The sequence below is a fragment of the Puma concolor genome, chromosome A2, assembly GCF_028749965.1.
Source record: "Puma concolor isolate L17-30 chromosome A2, mPumCon1.1.hap2, whole genome shotgun sequence".
NCBI lineage: Eukaryota > Metazoa > Chordata > Mammalia > Carnivora > Felidae > Puma > Puma concolor.
The window spans coordinates 167,329,564-167,351,660 of record NC_141668.1 but is presented as its reverse complement, the minus strand read 5'-3'; the positions used below and the strand labels follow the sequence as shown (position 1 = coordinate 167,351,660).

The following is a 22,097-nucleotide window of genomic DNA, read 5'->3' as shown; positions in this document are numbered from 1 at the left end:
CCGACCAAGCCACCCAAGGCACCCTAGTTCCAGCACACTCCTGATCTGCACCCCAGCAATCTGCTTCTATAGCCTATGCTATGCTCAGTTATACTGTTGTGGTAGGGCCCCTCCCTAAGGAAAATAAGCAAAACAAAAACAAAACCTCAGGCAACCTGGCTATAAAGAGTACTTGACATCCCTCATGACCCTGTAACATGAGATCCCTTGATCAGACTGCATGTTTGTGTGTTACCATATATGGGAGACAAAGGAGTAAAAGATATGTAAAACACTATGCCACCTGGAGTTAGGGGCTCAGCTCTTAGGGTATAAACCCAACTGAGCCTGCTGGCACGAATAAAGTTGCTTCCTGGAAAATAAGCCTCTATGTCACGACTCTCTCTGCAAGAATCCTGCTACAGTGTTGCCATTTTGTAGAAGAAAATGTTGGTGCCTTGCAGCAGAAACTAATCCTTTCCCAGCTGCCCAGCTTCCCTGCCCAGCTGCCTGTTCTCCATCTACTCTTGACTTTTGCAGAAACTTCGGTCTTTCATTCACTCGGCCACAGTGGAAGCAGCCATATTTGCTCAGTAAGACCTACTTCCTGCCCTCAGCTGATTGGACCAGGTATGACCACCTGACCCGGGGTGGGCCAATCAGAATTTCCCCTATGGGTATCTGAAAGCTCTAGGTTTGGTCTGGCTATTTCCCCAAGGAAGGCAGCCGAGTTCTGCCGGGCAGGCTGGATGGCAGGGAGAGAGGAATTATTGGGCCCAGAACGGCCTGGGTCCCTCTGAGCCCCTCAAGTCAACAGCCCTGTCCCCTCTATCTTGAGTCCGATGAAGGGAGGGGCAGCTGCCTGAGGTAAAATCCTGGGCTCTCCACCTTGTCAAGCTAAGGTCAAACAAACCACTCTCAAACCCCAGGACAAAGCAGAGGGAGTAATTGCAGAGACTCTCGGGAGTCCACCTTTCTAAGCTTCTATGCTTCAGAACCAAAACCAGAGGAAAAAGAGACAGCCGTGAGCCAATATTTGTAATCACTTCCTTTTTGGGGTCATGGGCCCCTTGGAAAATTTCCTAAAAGATCTCCTGAACTAAGAGAGTAGCCTTGATGTGTTCTTGGGTCTGGGTTGTGCCTTTTCTTCAGGGAAGCAGCAAGGTATGCTGCACTGATCATGTAGCAGGGATGGGGAAAGCAGGCTGAGGGGACTTTTGTTGAAATTGGCTGACACTCTCTGGACAGGGTAAAGCAGGCAGAAAGGACCCATTCTTTGATCTCTTTCTGTCTTAGTTTTCTCCTCTGTAACCTGGGGATAAGAAGAGTAGCCTACGTCTCGGACTCTTAGAAGGATTACAGGACTTAGCATGTGCAGCACTTAGATGAGCATCTTAGTTAGCTGCTCAAAAATGCTGGGAATTATTATGGTTTTATGGGCATTATGGCTGCTGTGGTGGCTGCTATTGCACTGGGAGGATCGGGAATCACCCTAATGCAACACCTCACCCTCCAAGGTGGATGTGCCATGGGTAGGGAGGCGAGAAGGAGAAGGTGGGTGGACACTTACATTGAACTGATCATTGCAAATATCTTTAGCCTCTTCCAATGCAATGAGAACAAAGGCTGTGAGGGACACATCCTTCTCCTTATTCTCCTGGTAGCCACCCTAGAATGGGAAGCAGGAAATAAGGATAGTATCACCACTATGTCCCCACATGCTGACCAAACCTCTTGTAGGGTCAGCAGGTCAAGGCAGGGGTGAGAATCTCCTCAGTGTCTCTCCCTAGGTGGGCCACACTCTTCAATATTCACTCATTCAGCAATTGTTGCTCATGCTGTGGAAAAGATGGTGGGTAAGAACCCAACACCAGTCCCACCCCCACAGTGCTCCCCATCTAGTAGGGGAGACAGACATGAACCAATTGGCTCACCAGTAGACATATCGTAACAAATTGGTGAGTGCAGTGCAGGAGGAGAAGTGGATGTGGCAGTGAGATTGGAAAGTGGGAGTGTGACTCAGTTGGGGAGATCAGGAAAGATTTCCTTACAGGATGACCAGGGTTGGCATGCCAGACAGTGAGAACAGCATGTGCAAAGGCCCCGTGGCTGGGTAGAGCAAGGCTCCTTTCAGTGCAGATGGCATGTGGATGGGGGTAGGGGGACGGTGTGAGACTGGAAGTCTGAAAAGTCAGGCTAAGGCAGTGATTCTCCACCTTATGCATGCATCAGCATCATATGGCGGGGGGTGGGGGGCTTGTAGCAACTGATTCCTAGGCCCTCCTCCTGAAGTGTCTGATTCCTGAATCTCGAGTCCAGCTTTGAGAAAATACATTTCTAACTAATTAGAAGGTGATGCTGATACTGCTGCCCTGGAGACCACATTTAGAGACCCACAGCTGTGAGTTGTTCTATATTTTCTGAATGAAGGGGGAGGGACTTCTGTTTTGCACTAGATTCTGAAGGCCTCTAGTCTTTCAGATGGAATAGTGACACTCTCATCCAAAGGGCTAGCCTTTCTCCTGTCTATCCTGTGACTACAGCCACCCCTCCCCCCAGCCTGCCCTAAACCCTTGCCTCTTACAGTCATTTCTTGGTCAATTACGGGCGAATCTTCCTGGAAGACCCCGTCGGGTTTCTGCCTCTGCAGGATCAGCCATCTGACAGCTCCGCAGATGACATCGGCCTGAATGACAATGAGATTGGCTGCCAGAGAGAAGACCTTGACCACGTAGGCTGTCAGCCTGTGGGCGGCACAAAGCGTCAGCCAATCGCCTCCGGGACCCAGAGACTGCCATTCCAGGAAACCAATGAGCAGAGAGGGGCGGGGCCTACAGGCTGGCCCAGCTTCCCCACCCAAGGCAGGGGCCAGCCTAGCCACAGGGGGCGCTTGATGTCCACAGGCCACGTGGCACCTCAAGGTGGGCGGCTCATTGGTGTGGGCTGAGGGTCCATAGCATAGGGCCCTTGGGGCGAGACCTGGTGGGACCACCCAAGGCCGCCTTGCTCAGTGGGGTGCCAGACCACTCACCAGGTGCTGGCTTTCCGGTTCTGGAAGGCCGCAAAAGCCGAGTTGTCTTGTCTGAAGGCCAGCTGCTGGGAGTACCCTGCAGGGAAGCCAGAAGTGTCTCCAGAGGAGCAGGGGCTGAGTGGAGGGGCTCAGGGGACAAGGATTCTCTGAGGGGTTAGACAGGGGTTCAGGGAGGAATGAGGGGGCTCAGGGCTGAGCAGGGAAGTCTGCTAGAAGAGCGGAAGGGGCTTCTAAAAGGGGAAGGAGTTCTCAGAGGAGAGGGGTTCAGAGAGGCGAAGGATCTCAAGGGGGTTCAGGGCAAGGGGGCCTCAGGGAGAGAGGGAGTTCTAGAGGGCTCAGAGGGGCCCAGGGTCTCAGAGAGGGCAAAGGTCAAGGGAGGTCTTTGAAAAGAAGGGATCCTGAAAGGGGAGGAGCTTAGGGGAAGGGCATGGCCTGGAAAGGGGCCTGGGTCTCAGGGAGGACCCTGCTCTGGAAGTAGCTGGAGCAGAGAGGGTCTCCCAGGCAGACCCACCCTTTTTGATGAGCTGTAAAGCTTCCTTTCGCTTTGTGGGTCCCAACTTGTCCCACTGCTCCGTTTGGTCCAGGTAATGGACGGCAATGACCGTGGGCGTCATGCTTTTCATGTTCTGCTCCCCGGAGCCCGTGGGGGTCACGATGAGGTTTTTCAGTCGCTCCGCGTCAATGGCATCCTCAGTCAACTGAGCCACCGGGGTCCCTGCAACCGGGCGGGAGGACAGGGCTCAAGCAACTCACCCACCATGGGGTGGGGTGAGAAGGGTCAGGGCTGTCCCCAGCGATCCCAGGCTCCAGGCAGCCAGTGCCAAAGAGGTCAGGGGCAGTTGGGGGCTGAGGGGACGTGATGGTAGGAGGTAGGAGGCGGGGGTAGGGGAGTGGGGAGGGTGTCTACATTTGTAGGGAAGGGGGTCTTATGCTTCACAGAAATCTGCTCCCTGAGCCTCTCGTTACAAGTGGCAAATTAATTCCAGAGCAATCGTCACCAATACTTAGATCATGCTTCATGCTGTTGCCAGGCGCTGTTCTAGAGAAACATCATACAGTATCTCATTTAATCCTCTCAACAAGCCTTTGATATAGGTACTATTATTCACCCCATCACAGATGAGAAAACCAAGGGTCTCTCCCCAAAACCTTACAGCTTACAGGTTACAAGGTGCTTTTCCAGGAACTTCTTTTCCCTTCTGGCTCCAGTCGTCCAACTCAGGCAATTAGTTCCAGAATTTCCTGCTCTTGAACTATACTGTTGCTCATTTAAGCTTCTCTATCATCAAAGGCTATTTGCTGAACTAAATACTGCCTGGAACCCTGTATAAAACAGATCAGGGAGGTGGCCTGCTGTTCTAGCTGTAGTGGAGGCAGGGGATGCACGGTAGCATATACACCCAGAATTCGGAGAAATTAGGCCCCCTTCTCCAGAGCTGTGCCTTCCTGGGCGAGGGTCAGTGGCAGCTCACCTTGCAGGAGGATCCTGGTCTCTGAATCTGTGTCTGGTACCTGGTCACGGAGGTTTGTGGCGTGGATCTCTGCTCGCTGCACTCCGTCTGCCAGTGGATTGGAAGGACCCGTGGCTTCACCCTCTCCCACAAGGCCCTGCCTCACCCCCTACCCCACACCCCCAGGTCTCAACCCTTCTGCTGTGGCTGACTCACTTCTGCCCCGGTTTTCTGGATCCAGTGTGTGAACGGCCACAATTTTTTTGACTTTGATTCCTTCAGGCTGAACAGTGTTGGGATGGGATGGGGGAGGGGGAAGTCAGGTGAATAAAAGAACAGACACAGCTGATCAGCAGGGCATGGGCACGATGGCATCACCCATCCTAGTTCTGTGACTGGGAGTCAGTTTACCCCACTGCCTCTCAAATGTCCTTAAAATAAAAGAATGTCATAAAGTGCTGAGTATAATGCCTGGCACTTAGTAGCGCTCAGTTAAACTAGGGGCTATCTTATTATCAATGTCCCAAGTGAAGCTCTCCTTCCATGCTGGACTGCTGCTGTTTGTGCCCTTCCATCACACATTCTCCTTGAAGCTGGTACTAATGCACACATTTTCCTTTGGAGACCCAGTCTCCTCCATGGCATGCTGGTAAACATTTGATAGCCACCTCTCCAGGAAGAAAAGATCCTGATTTGTGGCACTGGCAGTTTCCATCCTGCGAATATCCCTGCCACGGTAGATTTCAAGCTACCAGCATCAGAGGGTGCAGAGTTGGGAGTTGTGGACACACTGGCTCTGGGGAGCCTTGTGCAGGCTCCAGCGCCCTCTTGGGTTTCTTCCCATGTTGCCACACTGGGACCCCTGTTAAAGGGATAATTAAGATTGTGCTCCTGGGGGTGCCTGTGCGGCTCGGTGGAAAAGCATGGGACTCTTGATCTTGGGGTTGTAAGTTCAAGTCCCACATCGGGCGTGGAGATTACTTAAAAATAAAATCTTGGGTCGCCTGGGTGGCTTAGTTAAGCGTCTGATTTCAGCTGAGGTTATGATCTCACAGTTCATGAGTTTGAGCCTCATGTTGGGCTCTGTGATGACAGCTCAGAGCTTAGAGCCTGGAGCCTGCTTCAGATTCTCTGTCTCCTTCTCTCTTAGCCCCTTCCCTGCTTGCACTCTGTTGTCTCTTTCAAAATATGTAAATATTTTTTAAAATAGAAAAAAATAGGGGTGCCTGTGTGGCTCAGTCGGTTGAGCATCCGACTTTGGTTCAGGTCATGATCTTGCAGTTCGTGGGTTCAAGCCCCGCATCAGGTTCTGTGCTGACAGCTTGGAGCCTGGAGCCTGCTTCCGATTCTGTGTCCCTCTCTCTGCCCCTTCCCTGCTCATGCTCTGTGTCTCTCTCTGTCTCTCAAAGATGAATAATCGTTAAAAAAAAATTAAAAATAAATAAAATCTGTTTAAAAAATTCGAGTTTGGTTCTATTAAAGTCAGAAAAGAAATATTATGGTAAATTCTGGTATGAGTATAAATAAGACATTTCACTGTAAAATAACACTGTGAGTTTTAAAGCATTTGCTTTTCAATGTTTCAATATTTTTTCAATTACTTTAAGGTTTCGGGGGAAAATTAACCACCAAACAATTTCAACCATTAAAAAAAAGACACGTGGATGGGAGCCTTCATTTTTCCATTAGCTTCAGGCTCCGATTATGGTTTGACTTGGCACTGTCTGTATTTAAAATTTGATCTTTTGTTCATCACAGGTTTTTTGGCATTAATTTTGATTCCTTACAATATTGCGTTAAAAGATTGTTACCCTCATGACCTCACGTTTTGCTTGAAAATATTAATAAAGATGATAGGAGGCTTTTATTTTTTATTTTTTTAAAAAAATTTTTGATGTTTATTTTTGAGAGAGAAAGAGACAGAGTGTGAGTGGGGGCAGGGGAGGGGCACAGAGAGAGGGAGACACAGAACCCAAAGCAGGCTCTGCGCTCCCCACTCAGTGCAGAGCCCAACACAGGGCTCAAACTCATGAGCTGTGAGACCATGACCTGAAGTCAGATGCTTAACTGACTGAGCCACCCAGGCACCCCAGTCACCTGCAGGCTTTATTTTTATTTATGACTTGATCTAGTATTATTTTTGAGAATGTTCATCACTAAGAAAGTGTAGAAATGTAACTGTTCCTCACTTACTCACCCTAATCCTGGCCTTGCTTCCAATCTTGCAGGACTCTCAAACATCCTAAGCTGGACACTGGACACTCTTGGTGTCTCAGAGTCAGTGTCTCCAACCTGGGTTGACAGCATGGGGAGACAGGAGCCTCTCCCAAAGGACAAGGCACTGCAGGTGCCCCAAGGACTCACCACGACCTTCAAGAGTTTCTTGACACCATCCATGAGGAAACGATTGTCGACAGCAGCCTTGACCTCCACGTTATGTAGGCCGACCTTCAGAGGCACGATGAGAAAAGGCACAGCTATTGAAGACTTGGCTGGGATGTTCAGAATCTGCTGATATGGTTTCTTGGCGGTGGCCAGGCTGCAGAAGGCTGGGTTGTAGAGCAGGGTCACCCTCGCCTGCCAGGGAAAGAGTATCAGTCAAGGGGCATGTGCCATGGTTCCCCCCCACACCTGCCATCTTCCAAGCTCTCCACCATACCTCTGCCCCCGCGGGAACCCACCTTGAGCTCCCCAACATCCTGGTAATTGTAGAGCACGGCCTGGATCTCCACTTGCTCGTTGCGCACGACGGAGTAGGGTAGCCGCAGGTCGATGAAGAAGTCTTGCATCACCGTGACCTCATAGGGGTCAGCCACGCAGATCCCTGCCCAGGAGTGGAGTGTCAAGGGAAGGAGGTGGACAGGCTCTCAGTGCTTACCCCTCACTGCGGGAGCTGTGTCAAGCTCAGCCTGTGTTTGTGCAAGCCCAGGGGCTAAACAATTGCACAGGTGACACATTAGCGATAGTGGTGGCAGCTGGGAGTCACTGTCATGTACGGTTTCCATTTTCTTCTTGTAGTTTTACTCATAGGTAGGTGTGCAGGGGGAAGGGCTCGAGCACACCCGAAGGGTCCATACCTGGGCCCTCCAAAATGGTAGCCTGAGCCCTCTCTGGTCCCTGGTCACTTGGAATGTGGCTAGCTCAGAAAACTCTTTAACACATGTTTGGAACAATTTGCATACGCCAACCTACCTTTTCAGCTGTACATTTTGCAAATCCTACAATACAGATCAAAGTATTTCCAATGAAAGGCTAGGGGCGCCTTTCCACTGACTGGCTCAGTCAGTGGTGGGTGTGATGCTTGATCTGGGGCCATGAGTTCAAGCTCACGTGGGGTGTGGAGATGACTTACAAATAAAATTAAAATCTTAAAAAAGAAAAATCGTAGCACCCTCATTGAAACGTTCTGCAAGTATAAAATATATGATACATCAGAGGCTTAGATGATCAAGTAAATGCATCTTTCATAATTTTGAGGTATTAATAGGTTATTCTCAAATATGAACAGATGGTTATAACATTATTATGAGTCTGATGATGCTTTTTTCAACATATTTTTCAACATATTTTTTAACATATTTACCACATGTTGAAAGAATAATGTTTTGGAGACATCTGGTTAAAAAAATGTACAATAAAATTGATGTCACCGCCTCTTTTTTTATGGGGCTACCAGAAGATTTAAAATTACATGCATCATATTTCTGGTGGACAGTGCTGATCTACAGGAGTAAAAATGACTGCAAAAGCGATGGTTAATTTGTGATTCAACAGCTACTAGGTTATATTCAAGCAAAGGGTTGATGCAAACAGAATTTGCAAAAGCATTATCATATTGAAATGTTACACTAAAAAAATAAATAAAAATAATGTTGCACCAAAGGTGTATTAAAATTTGGGGCGCCTGGGTGGCTCAGTCGGTTAAACGTCCGACTTCAGCTCAGGTCACGATCTCGCGGTCCGTGAGTTCGAGCCCCGCGTCGGGCTCTGTGCTGACAGCTCAGAGCCTGGAGCCCATTTCAGATTCTGTGTCTCCCTCTCTCTCTGCCCCTCCCCCGTTCATGCTCTGTCTCTCTCTGTCTCAAACATAAATAAACGTTAAAAAAAATGTTACACTAAAAAAATAAATAAAAATAGTGTTGCACCAAGAAGTGTATTAAAATTTGGAGCACCTGGGGGCGCCTGGGTGGCTCAGTCGGTTGAGCGTCCGACTTCAGCTCAGGTCACGATCTCGCGGTCGGTGAGTTCGAGCCCCGCATCAGGCTCTGGGCTGATGGCTCAGAGCCTGGAGCCTGTTTCCGATTCTGTGTCTCCCTCTCTCTCTGCTCCTCCCCCGTTCATGCTCTGTCTCTCTCTGTCCCCAAAATAAATAAACGTTGAAAAAAAAATTAAAAAAAGAAAAATTTGGAGCACCTGGTTGGCTCAGGTGGTTAAGCATCTGACTCCTGATTTCAGCTCAGGTCATGATCTCCAGGTTCCTGAGTCGGAGCCTGGCCTCAGGCTCTGAGGTGATGGTGTGGAGACTGCTTTGGATTCTCTTTCTCCCTCTCTCTCTGCCCCCCCCCCCACTCTCTCTCAGTCTCTCAAAAATAAGTAAATATTTTTAAAATGCAGTTAAAAAAGAAATATATTATAATTTAATAAGTTTTGTGTGTCTATTCTTCAGTGTTGAAAAAAATAGAGACTTGAACAAAATCCTTATTTGCTAACCTACAGTCATTATTCATCATTCTCGGGGGGTCTGTTATAGTCATGGGACGTAGTTATCATTTCTTATCTACTATTCATTTTTACATTTTTTTAATGTTTATTTATTTTTGAGAGGCAGAGCTGGAACGGGGGAGGGGCAGAGAGAGGGGGACACAGAATCTGAAGCAGGCTCCAGGGTCTAAGCTGTCAGCACAGAGCCCGATGCAGGGCTCGAACCCATGGACCATGAGATCATGACCTGAGCTGAAGTCAAATGCTCAACCGACTGAGCCACCCAGGCGCCCCATGTTTTCACATTCTTAAAGCCAGATTTAATTTACTCTGGTGGGTGAAAAACCAGCTTTTGCACCACAAACAGGAGGCTACCTCCAGGGAAACAAAACAGTTTTGTTTTGTTAAATACTGGCCAGCTCACGTTGTGCCTGCAGAAAGCAGACCTGCTCTCTCCTTGCTAATCCAACTCAGTCAAGACCTACAGAGGAGATGAGGACATCCTTGCACCAGACTTCGCTTTTCCCTTGAACAAGCTGGAAGGAGCGAGAGAGAACCACACACAGAGTGACTTCTGACACACCATCCGTGTTATGTTTGAGGCAGAGAAACGCCTACTCTCCGTGACCCTGGAAGGACAGCTACATGTCACCGCATGTTGGTCCAAACCCATGGAAGGTACATCACTGAAAGGGAACCCTAGCTTTTGACTACAGTTGATGATAATGTATCAGTGTTGTCCCAGGGATTTTGGCAAAGGTACCACCTAATGCAAAAAAGGGGTAGAGATGGGAATTGGGGGGGAATTGAGGAGTGAGTGGTAATTCTCAGTTGTTTCTGTAGACCTAAATTGTTTAAGAAAACCCATTAATTAGGGGCCCCTGGGTGGCTCAGTCGGTTGGGCGTCCAACTTCGGCTCAGGTCATGATCTCACAGTTCATGAGTTTGAGTCCCGCGTCAGGCTCTGTGCTGACAGCTTGGAGCCTGGAGCCTGCTTCAGATTCTGTGTCTCCCTCTCCCTGCCTCTCCCCACTCATGCTCTGTCTCTGTCTCCCTCAAAAATAAATAAACATTAAAAAAATTTTTAAGAAAACCCATTAATTAAAAAAAAAATCAACCAGGGTGCCTGGGTGGTTCAGTCAGTTAAGCGTCCAACTTCAGCTCATGTCTGATCTTATGTTTTGTGAGTTCGAGCCCCACATCTGGCTCTGTGCTGACAGCTCAGAGCCTGGAGCTTGCTTCAGGTTCTGTGTTTCCCTCTCTCTGCCCCTCACCTGCTCGAGATCTCTCTCTCTCTCAAAAAAAAAATTTACAAAAATAAAATATGTTTGGCTTCAATAATGACTCACACTCATCGAACATCTGTAATGTGCCAGGCACCATTTTAAGGGCTCCACACTTATTAACTCAAAAAACTCTCCGCACAACACTTTGAGTGGCTACTATTTGTATTATGCCTGTTTTATGGATGCACACAGAGAGGGTGAGTAACTTGACTCAGGCCACACAGCTGCCTAGCGGACGACCTGGGATTTGAATCCAGGCATTTAAGCTTGAGAAGCTCCCTGCTTGTAACTCTGCTGACTCTTTGCATTCATGGTATCTCAGGAGTCTAAAATTTCCAAGTTCCACTGGTAACCATCCTAAAATATAAATTCTGAACCTCTAAGATGGCGTTCCTTAAAGGTTCATCCCCTGGTGATCTTGGGCAAGTGACCTGCCTTCCCTAGCTTCAGTATCCTCATTTGTCGGAGAATAAATGTACCAACCTCAGAGGGTTCTTGTGAGCACTGAATGAGATAATGTGTTGGGAGTCAAAAATGGTACCAGGTAAAGGGCGTCTGGGTGGCTCAGTCAATAAGCATCTGACTCTTAGTTTCGGCTCAGGTCATGATCTCGGGGTCTCGTGAGTTCGAGCCCTGCATTGGCCGGTAGCTCAGAGCCTACTTGGGATTCTCTCTCTCTCCCCGTCTCTCTGCCCCTTCCCTATTCACGCTGTATCTCTCTCTTAAAATAAATAAATAAACTTAAAAAAAAAATTGTACCTGGTAAAACACAGCGTCCAACATGAGGCTCAAACTCATGAACCGTGAGATCATGATTGGAGCCTAGTTCAGACACTTAACAGACAGAGCAACCCCAGCCCCCTAACATACCTCCCTTTTAATGTTTCAATATTTTTTCACCTACTTTAATGCTCAGCGAAAAAATTAACCTTTAAAATGTACCTAAATCAGGCATGGGGGGGGGGAGGGGCACACACATTTTCCGTCTTGCCTCAAACTCCGTGATGGCTCAGCTCAGTGCTGGCTTCTATTTACAATGGAGATATTTTGTTCATCATGGTTTTTTTTTTTTTTTTTTTTTTTTGCATTCACGTTGATTTTTTCAAAATGATCACATGAAAGTATCACACATCTGCCTTAAAATTAGTGCCTCCCTCTCCTCACCCTGCTCCAAGGCCTGCCTGAGACCACCCCCATTAGGCCAGGGCTCCCCAGCTCCCTGTGGTGGGCCTCCTACCCCCTGGTTACCTTTTTTTTTTTTTTGCCAAGTTTCACAATCTGGCCGCCAATGTGCCAATCATACATTTCATCCTGCTACCTCCTTCATATTTTAATGGATTCACCCATCACCCTGTCAACACCACCCCTTAAGCGTGTTTGTTGTTGCAAATTATTCTGTATGATAGTACAATGGTAGACATATGTCCTTATATCTGTGTCCAAACCTGTAGATCGTACAACACTGAGAGTGAACGCTCATGTCAATGATGAACTTGGGGTGACGATAGGCGTGTCAGTGTCACGAATACGCCATGCTGGTGAGGGATGCTGATAGTGCATGTCTGCGCGAGGGAGACTGTGTGCGTCGGGGGTGGGTAGACTGGATGTATGTGGGAACTCTCTGTACCTTCCCCTCAATTTTGCTGTCAACCTAAAACTGCTCTCGAAAGAAAATCTATTTACAAAAGGTGCTGACTCGTCACCCACAGAGCAGGATCTGACACCCCCACTTGTCACCTGGGAGCAGTGTGTCAGCCACCAAGAAACAGGGGATCTCTCTGGATGGGATGAGAAAATGCCCAATGGCCCTGGGATCCCTGACTCGTGAGCATGGGGCCACCACCTTCTCTCACCTTTCTTGTTCGACAAGCCCACCGCCAGAATCTCCCAGGTGGTGATGGAGTCTTTCAAAAATATATTCATGATCTTTGTGGAGATTCTGGATGGAGGAGAAGTGGGGATATTAAAAAGAGGCAGGTGTCAGGGGCCTGGGGGGAGAGCTGGTGTGGAGGGGCCCCAAGGGGCAGGTTGGAGGGAGGAGTGGGGGCTGGGCACACAGAGGGAGCCTGACTCTTGATTTTTTTTCTAGGCTGGGTTGTGGGGTTGCCCAGTGATTCCAGAAAAGAGAGGCATGGGGTGCATGCAAACGAAGTGGTCCAGATGGGGCCGCTATAGCAGCTGGCCTGGGGGTGGGGGGTTAAGGTGAGGGGGTGTCTCAGCCTTACCCATCTTTCTCAGGTTCACTGAGTTCCTCTATGCGCCACAGCCAGCTCTCAGGGAACTGGCTTCGGGAAATGATTTCCTCTTCCAGGATTATATCCTCATCCAAGTCACCTGGGAGGCACGGGTGAGGAGGAGACAAATCTGGGTTGAGGACAGACCCATTTCTCCACTGTCCCCAGAGATACTTATCTCTAAATGGCTGAAGAGGTTCCTACCAGAAAAACACACCCATAGTTCCATGATGGCCTGGGGAGGGGGGCAGTCATGTTTGTCTTTATTGCTCCTTTCTCCCCAAAAATACCATTAAAAATGACATTTTACAACTGTGTCGGTATAGGGGCAGAAATAGTCCAGGCTAGGACTATTTCTCCCTGCTCTGATTTTCATAGAAACGAAGCATTTGTGTGAGCATCTAAGTAAGCATAGTGGCTCCCAGGCTCCACTCCTGCTACATCTGATGGTTATGGCCCCCAAGCAAACAGGTGGCTCGAGAGACTCCCCAGACCTGTTGGTGACCCCGGGCAATGGAGTGGCCTTTTGAGCAAGCCTGACGCCATCAGCAAGTAGACCAAATGGGGCCAGAATATGGTTCAACCCTGTCTGGGCTTTGCTCAAAACATGAGGGGCAGGTTGTAACGTGGCTCTGGGTCTGCCTAATAACAAAGTAGGTGAAATCGACTGATGCCTAAATTCACCCATATTCTGGAATAATCCAACAAAGTGCATGTCAGATACAAACATGCAAGCAACTCTCTGTATCACCCCCAATCGGCTAAAGAAATTACACAATTTGGGGCACCTGGGTGGCTCAGTCAGTTGAGTGTGCGACTTCTGCTCTGGTCATGATCTCATGGTTGGTGAGTTTGAGACTTTCACCAGGCTTGCTGCTGTCACTATGAGCCTGCTTGGGATCCTCTGTCCCCCTCTCTCTGCCCCTTCCCTGCTCGCATGCACACACACTTTCTCTCTCTCTCAAAAAAACACATTAAAACAGAAAAGACTGGAGTCAAGATGGCAGAGAAGTAGTGGGACAAGGATTTTCCTGGTCCCTCAAACACAGCTGTATTGAGGTCAGAACACTTGGAACACCCAGGAAATAGGTCTGGGGAGTGATAGAAACATCTCCACAGGTGGAAGGAGACAGCTTGGCAGGACTGAGGTGCATGTATGTGGATTGGGAGAGATAAAACGGGCAGCATAGGCATGGAGGGGAGGGGACCCCTTCTGTGGAGACACAAAAGGGAGAGAAAGAGGCTGTAAGAGTATGGCATTGTGTTCGGACGAGAGAAAAACATCTCTGGACCATGGAGGGGGAATGAGAAATATGGAGAGTGCCAGTTTGTACTTTGCAAAGTCTCAGGAGTTGAAGATTAGAGTTTTCAGGGGTGCAAGACTTTCTCTTGCAGCTTGCAGTGTGCACATGCCTCGTGGAGAGGGAGCCAGCCCCGGGGCCCAGTAGCGATCTCAGGGGTGACTGGGAGAGAGCAGTCCCCACCCTGGAGTACTGTGGGAAGAGGGTTTAGTGCCACCCCAAGGAAAAAAGACCCTGCAGGCATCAGCCGTGTAGGCTGGGCAGAATGGTGCTACCCCAGAACCGAGTCTGTGAGGTATGGGATTCTTTAAGGCATCTTGTTTTGAATCCCATCTGAGCATCTAGGAGGTGCAGGAGACTGTGGAACAGGACAAGCTGGCCCCCACTCTCCCTGCACTCCTCTATGAGGACAGTCTGAACAGCATGGTTTGAGACACTTTTCTCCCCATCACCAACATGGTGGGGCTTCAGGGAACAGGACAGCAGCCCCCAGTGGAGGCAGGACCGGTTTACAACAAACCCCGCCCCTCCATGCCTGGTAACAGCTTAAATACTGGAGCAGGACTGACCCTGACCAGGCCAGACAGCCTCTCCTCCAGACCAGCACAGCCAGCGGTCCTGAGCACCAACAGGCAGCTGTCCTGCAGTTTTCTATGTTAGTCCATTTTGTTTTGTTTTTCTTTTTCTCTTTTCTTTTCTTTCATTTTTTCTCTTTTCCCTTCTTTTTACCTTCCTCTTTTTATTTCCTTTGGAATCATGATCATATTTTCTGATTTGACTTTTGGTCAAGTCTCTCTCTCTCTCTCTCTCTCTCTATATATATATATATATACACCCCACCTAGTTTCATTCTCCATTCTGTTTGTTTGTTTGTTTGTTTGTTTAGTCAGGCATTTTTCTCTATTGTTTTTACACCTTTTCTGTATCTCCTTATTAATTTCCCCCCTCTCTCTCTGGGTTAAGCCATATAGTTTCTTTGATTCTCTGCCTGGTCTTTTTTTTCTGACCCTTTCATTTTTTTATTTGTATGGGAATCAGGCTTCCCTCACCTTTCCTTTTTCCAGGGCTCCTTCAGTGAACAAATCAAAACACCCCTGGTGGAAGGTCCAAACCATCACCACTATGAGCAGTGGGACAGAACAGCCAAATATGCAACAGAGTGCATGATCACAATCCACAAACACTTCTGGAAGTCCCAGGACCTATTCTTAATATAGTACGACTTGCAGGTGCAGGACACATAACAAGCTATTAAAACGTGCAAAAATCAGAAACCTAGCCAAAATGATGAAATGGAAGACCTCTCCTCATGAGAAATTCCAGGAATAAATGACAGGCAGATAACTGCTCAAAAAAGATATAAACAATATATCTGAACAAGAATTTAGAATAACAGTCATGAGACTGATAGCTGGGCTTGAAAAAAGCATAGGAGACACCAGGGAATCTATTGTTGCAGAGATAAAAGACCTATGAAATAATCAAGAAGAATTAAGAAATGTTGTAAATGAGATGCAAAATAACCCAGCTGCAGTGACAGCAAGGATGGAAGAAGTCGAAGAGAGAATAAGTGAAATAGAAGACAAAATTAATGGAAAATGATGAAGCTGAAAAAAGGAGGGCAAGGAAATTACTAGACCATAAGGGGAGATTTAGAGACCTAAGTGATTCTGTGAAATGAAATAATAACTGTATCATAGGAGTTCTGGAAGAAGAAGAGAGAAGGAAAGGGGCAGAAGGTTTATGTGAACAAATTATAGCTGAGAACTTCCCTCATCTGGGGAAGGAAACAGGCATCCAAGTGCTAGAGGCACAGAGAACTCCCTTCAAAATCAACAAAAAATGACATATCATAGTGAAACTGCAAAATACAAAGATAAAGAGAGAATTATGAAAGCAGCTAGGGGAAAACGGGCCTTAACCTACAAGGGTAGACACATAAGGGTAGTGGCAGACCTGTCCACTGAAACTTGGCAGGCCAGAAGCGAGTGGCAGGAAACATTCAATGTGCTGAAGAGCAAAACTAGGCAGCCAAGAATCCTTCATCCAGGAAGGCTGCCATTCAGAATAGAAGGAGAGATAAAGGCTTTCCCAGACAAACAAAAACTGAAGGAGTTTGTGACCACTAAACCAGCCTTGCAGGAGAGCGTAAGGGGGACTCTGTGAGTGGAAAGCAGCAATGACTACAAGGGACCAGAGACATCACCATAAGCACAAAACCTGCAGATAACACAATGGCAGTAAATCCATACCTTTCAATAATCACTCTCAATGTAAATGGACTAAATGCCCCAATCAAAAGACACAGGGTATCAGAATGGATAAAAAAAAAAATAAGATCCATCTATATGTTGCCTACAAGAAACTCATTTTAGACCTGAGAACACCTGCAGATTGAGAGTGAGGGGATGGAGAACCATCTATCATGCTATTGGACATCAAAAGATAGCTGGAGTAGCCATATTTATACCAGACGAACTAGATTTTAACACAAAGACTGTAACAAGAGATGAAGAAAGCCATTATATCATAACTGAGGGGTCCATCATCAAGAAGAGCTAACAATTGTAAATATTTATGCCCCCAACATGAGAGCACCCAAATATATAAATCAACTAATCACAAATATAAATAAATGTATAGATAATAATACCGTGATTGCAGGGGACTTTAATACTCCACTTGCTGCAATGGACAGACCATCTAGTCAGAAAATCAATAAGGACACAATGGCTCTGAATGACACATTGGACCAGATGGACTTAACGTATATTCAGAAGTTTTCATCCAAAACAGCAGAATACACATTCTTCTTGAGGGCATATGGAACATTCTTGAAAATAGATCACATACTGGGTCACAAAACAGCCCTCAACAAGTATAAAAGGATTGAGATCATACCATGCCTATTTTCAGATCACAACACTATGAAACTTGGTATCAACCACAAGAAAAAATTTGGAAATCCCCTTAATACATGCATATTAAAGAACATCCTACTAAAGCATGAATGGGTCAACCATGAAATTAAAGAAGAAATCAAAACATGTATGGAAGCAAATGAAAATGAACACACAGCAGTCCAAAGCCTTTGGGATTCAGCAAAGGCAGTTCTAAAAGGACAATACATTGCAATTCAGGCCTGTCTCAAGAAGCAAGAAAGGTCCCCAATATATAACCTAACCTCACATCTAAAGGAACTAGAAGGGCAGCAGCAAAGAAAGCCCAAGGTCAGGGGCGCCTGGGTGGCGCAGTCGGTTGAGCGTCCGACTTCAGCCAGGTCACGATCTCGCGGTCCGGGAGTTCGAGCCCCGTGTCAGGCTCTGGGCTGATGGCTCAGAGACTGGAGCCTGTTTCCGATTCTGTGTCTCCCTCTCTCTCTGCCCCTCCCCCGTTCATGCTCTGTCTCTCTCTGTCCCAAAAATAAATAAACGTTGAAAAAAAAATTAAAAAAAAAAAAAAAAGAAAGCCCAAGGTCAGCAGCAGAATAGAAATAATAAAGATTAGAGCAGAAATAAACAATAAAGAATTTTAAAAACCCAGAAGAATCTGAGAGATGGTTTTTGGAAAGAATAAAGAATGTTGATAACCCCTAACCAGACTTCTCAAAAAGAAAATAGAGGACCAAAATAGATAAAATCACAAATGAAAGAGGAGAGATCAAAACAAACACCACAGAAATACATACAATTTTTTGAGACTATGATGAAAAATTATGTGCAAACAAACTGGACACCCTGGAAGAATTGGACAAATTCCCAGACACCCACACACTACCAAAATTCAAAAGGGAAGAAATAGAAAATTTGAACGGACCCATAACCAATGAAGAAATTGAATCCGTTATCAAAAATCTCTCAACAAGTAAGAGTCCTGGGCCAGATGCCTTCCCAGGGGAATTCTACCAGACATTTAAAGTAGCATTCATACCTATTCTTCTCAGGATGTTCCAAAAAATATAAACAGAAGGAAAGTTTCCAGACTCGTTCTATGAAGCCAAAATTACCTTGATTACAAAACCAGACAAAGACCCCACTAAAAAAGAGAATTACAGGCAACCATCCTTGATGAACATGGATGCAAAAATTCTCAACCAGATACTAACAAATCGAATTCAATAGTATATTAATAGAATTCTTCACCATGATCAAGTGGAATTCATTCCTGGGCTGCAGGGCTGGCTCAATATTTGCAAATCAATCAATGTGATATATCACATTAATAGAAGAAAGGATAAGAACCATAGGATCCTGTCAATAGGTGCAGAAAAAAACATTTGACAAAATACAACATCCTTTCTTAATAAAAACCCTCAAGAAAGTCGGGATATTAGGAATATACCTTAACATCATAAAAGCCATAAATGAAAAGCCCACAGCTAATGTCATTCTCAATGGGGAAAAACAGAACTTTCCCTCTGAGATCGGGAACATGACAGGGCTGTCCACTCTCACACTGTTATTTAACATAGTGTTGGAAGTCCGAGCCTCAGCAATCAGGCAACAAAACGAAATAAAAGGCATCCAAATTGACAAGAAGAAGTCAAACTTTCACTCTTCACAAATGACAAGAAACTCTACCGAAGAGTCCACCTAAAACTGCTGGAACTGATACATGAATTCAGGAAAGTCACAGGATACAAAATCAACGTATAGAAATCGGTTGCATTTCTATACACAAATAATGAAGTAACAGAAAGAAGAATCAAGGAATATATTCCATTTACAATTGCACCTAGAATTATAAAATACATAGAAACAAACCTAACCAAAGATGTAAAAGATCTGCACACTGAAAACCATAGAAATCTTATGAAAGAACTAGAAAAAGACACAAAGAAATGGAAAAACATTCCATGCTCATGGATTGGAGGAGTAAGTATTGTTAAAACGTTGATACTACCCAAAGTAATCTACACATTCACTGCAATCCCAATGAAAATAGCACCAGCATTCTTCACAGAGCTAGAACAAACAATCCTAAAATTTAAAAAAAAATTTTTCTTTTAACGTTTATTTATGAGACAGAGAGAGACAGAGCATGAACAAGGGAGGGGCAGAGAGAGAGGGAGACACAGAATCTGAAACAGGCTCCAGGCTCTAAGCTGTCAGCACAGAGCCCGATGCGGGGCTCGAACTCACGGACTGTGAGATCATGACCTGAGCCGAAGTTGGACGCTTAACCGACCAAGCCACCCAGGCGCCCCTAAAATTTTTATGAAACCACAAAAGAACCCAAATACTAAAGCAATGTTGAAAAAGAGAACCAAAGCTGGAGGCATCACCATCCTGGATTTTAGCCTATATTACAAAGTTGTAATCATCAAGACAGTATGGTATTGGCACAAAAACACATAGACCAATGGAACAGAATAGAGAGCCCAGAAATGCACCCACAAGTATATAGCCAACTAATATTTGACAACAGGAAAGAGTATCCAATGGAAAAAAGACAGTCTCTTTAGCAAATGGTGCTGGGAGAACTGGACAGCAACATGCAGAAGAATGAACCTGGACCACTTTCTTACACCATACACAAAAATAAATTGAAAATGGATGAAAGACCTAAGTGTGAGACAGGAAACCATCAAGATCCTACAGGAGAAAACAGGCAACAACCTCTTTGTCTTCACCTGCAGGAACTTCTTACTTAACATGTCTCCAAAGGCAAGGGAAATAAAGGAAAAATGAACTGTTTGGGACCTCATCAGGATAAAAAGCTCCTGCATAGCATAGGAAACAATCGACAAAACTAAAAGGCAACTGATGGACTGGGAGAAGATATTTGCAAATGACATAACGGATAAAGGGTTAGTTAGTATACAAAATCTATAAACAACTTACCAAACTCAACACCCAGAAAACAAATAATCCAGTGAAGAAATGGGCAGAAAACATGCATAGACACTTTTCCAAAGAAGACATCCAGATGGTAAACAGACACATGACAAGATGCTCGACATCACTCATCATCAGGGAAATACAAACCAAAAACACATTGAGATACCCCCTCACACTGGTCAGAGTGGCTAAAAGTAACAACTCAGGAAACAACAGATGTTGGTGAGGATGTGGAGAAAGGGGAACCCTCTTGCACTGTTGGTGGGAATACAAACTGGTGTAGCCACTCTGGAAAACAGTGTGGAGGTCCCTCAAAAAATCAAAATTAGATTTTGTGTGTTTTTTGGGGGGTGATGGTGGAGGGCGTGCTAGCCTTCCAGCTAAAAGAATTCAGAAATATGTGTCCCCTTTGGCGATGTCTGCCTTTAATAGGTGACTGCACATTTCTAAGCAAAAAATAAATAAATTAATTAAATTAAATTAAATTAAATTAAATAAATAAAATAAAAATAAAAATAAAAATATGAGTGTACATGAAAAGTATGTGTTACCATATAAGGATCCATACCTGCTGTCATACAGGCTACATAAAAATTGATTTGGGGGAAATTTTCCCTTGGCTTTAATTTTGCCCTGATCTGATAGCAGAAAGAGGTTTAGAAATGGACTATCCAGGACTAAGGAGGAACTTTACAGTGGAGAGACCCAGCAGACAGCGCCTTAATCACGTGATCAAGACTCACAGCACCAACAATGGGACAAATCGATGTCTTTGGGCTCCCGACATGATGCACTGAGAATCCATAGTGTCTCTCCTGTGACAGTGCTGCCCCCAAATGCAAAACCTGGATGTCATTACGAGGAAGCATGGAGCCAACCCAAACCGTGGGACAGCCCCCCAAATAGCCGGACGTGAAAGTCACTCAAGACGGCTGTGCTGCCAGGGGTTGAGCAGATCCAAGGACACTAAGGAGACCCCACCAGTAAACACGACGTCTGTTCCTGCACAGATCCTTTTCCTATAAAGGATCCAAGCCAAACCAGACCAGACCAAACTAAAGGGAAACCACTGGCCAGCCTGAACGGGGCTGGAGGTTTTGGTGGTGGTAACAAGTCAACATTAACGTCCTAATATTGATGCCTGTGCTGTGGTTTTGTGGGAGAATATCTTTGCTTCTAGAAATTCCACACGGAGCTAATTAGGGGCTTCAATGGTGCGGCCTCAAATGATTCAGAGGGATAAAAGGTTTTTATGCCCATTTCTCCTTTTTCTGCTTGAGTCTAAAGATTTAAAAAAAAATGATTATGTTTGCTTGGGTCGGGCAGACTGCCGCTTATGGCATTTCCCCATCTTCCTTAGTTTTTAAGCAAAGGGGTTCTGTTTTGTGACTTTTCATCCTGTGATTGATAAGATAACTTCCCTCGGTTTCAAGAGCCACTCACACTGGCCTTTGTTCTCAGAACCCAATTTGGACAACACAATTTCTGGTCCCCCATGAAAACGATGGGATGTGCAAAAGAAGTGTTCAAATGGCCAGTGAGAAGGGTCAGTGCAGCAACCACCACTCTGCACACAGTGGTTAAAAAGAGCAATGAAGTGACAGAAAGAGAAATCAGGGAATCAATCCCATTTACAGTTGCACAAAAAACCATAAAATACCTAGGAATAAATCTAACCAAAGAGGTGAAAAATCTATACACTGAAAACTATAGAAAACTTATGAAAGAAATTGAAGAAGACACAAAAAAAATGGAAAAAAGATTCCATGCTCCTGGATAGAAAGAATAAATATTGTTAAAATGTCAATACTACCCAAAGCAATCTTCATATTGAATGCAGTCCCTATCAAAATAACACCAGCATTTTTCACAGAGCTAGAACAAATAATCCTAAAATTTGTATGGAACCAGAAAAGACCCCGAATAGCCCAAGCGATCTTGAAAAAGAAAACCAAAGCAGGAGGCATCACAATCCCAGACTTCAAGCTATACTACAAAGCTGTAATCATTAAGACAGTATGGTACTGGCACAAGAACAGACACTCAGATCAATGGAACAGAATAGAGAACCCAGAAATGGACCCACAAATGTATGGCCAACTAATCTTTGACAAAGCAGGAAAGAATATCCAGTGGAATAAAGACAGTCTCTTCAGCAAGTGGTGCTGGGAAGACTGGACAGCAACAACCAGAAAAATGAACCTCGACCACTTTCTTACACCACACACAAAAATAAACTCAAAATGGGTGAAAGACCTAAATAAGACAGGAAGG

At 45.7% G+C, this 22,097-nt stretch overlaps 1 protein-coding gene across 1 annotated transcript in view; it reads right to left on the bottom strand.

Annotated features, from left to right (window-relative positions):
- The window catches only part of LOC147583829 (complement C3-like), a 45,253-nt gene that overhangs the window by 10,584 nt on the left and 12,572 nt on the right, over nucleotides 1-22,097 (bottom strand). The window contains exons 18-27 of the mRNA XM_086699303.1: nucleotides 12,674-12,782; nucleotides 12,302-12,387; nucleotides 7,143-7,285; nucleotides 6,826-7,038; nucleotides 4,678-4,744; nucleotides 4,483-4,569; nucleotides 3,522-3,725; nucleotides 3,011-3,086; nucleotides 2,564-2,723; nucleotides 1,550-1,648 (exon numbers count right to left, since the gene is read on the bottom strand). Coding sequence (XP_086555429.1) covers nucleotides 1,550-1,648; nucleotides 2,564-2,723; nucleotides 3,011-3,086; nucleotides 3,522-3,725; nucleotides 4,483-4,569; nucleotides 4,678-4,744; nucleotides 6,826-7,038; nucleotides 7,143-7,285; nucleotides 12,302-12,387; nucleotides 12,674-12,782 — 1,244 coding nt within the window. The remainder of the gene's footprint in view (nucleotides 1-1,549; nucleotides 1,649-2,563; nucleotides 2,724-3,010; nucleotides 3,087-3,521; nucleotides 3,726-4,482; nucleotides 4,570-4,677; nucleotides 4,745-6,825; nucleotides 7,039-7,142; nucleotides 7,286-12,301; nucleotides 12,388-12,673; nucleotides 12,783-22,097) is intronic.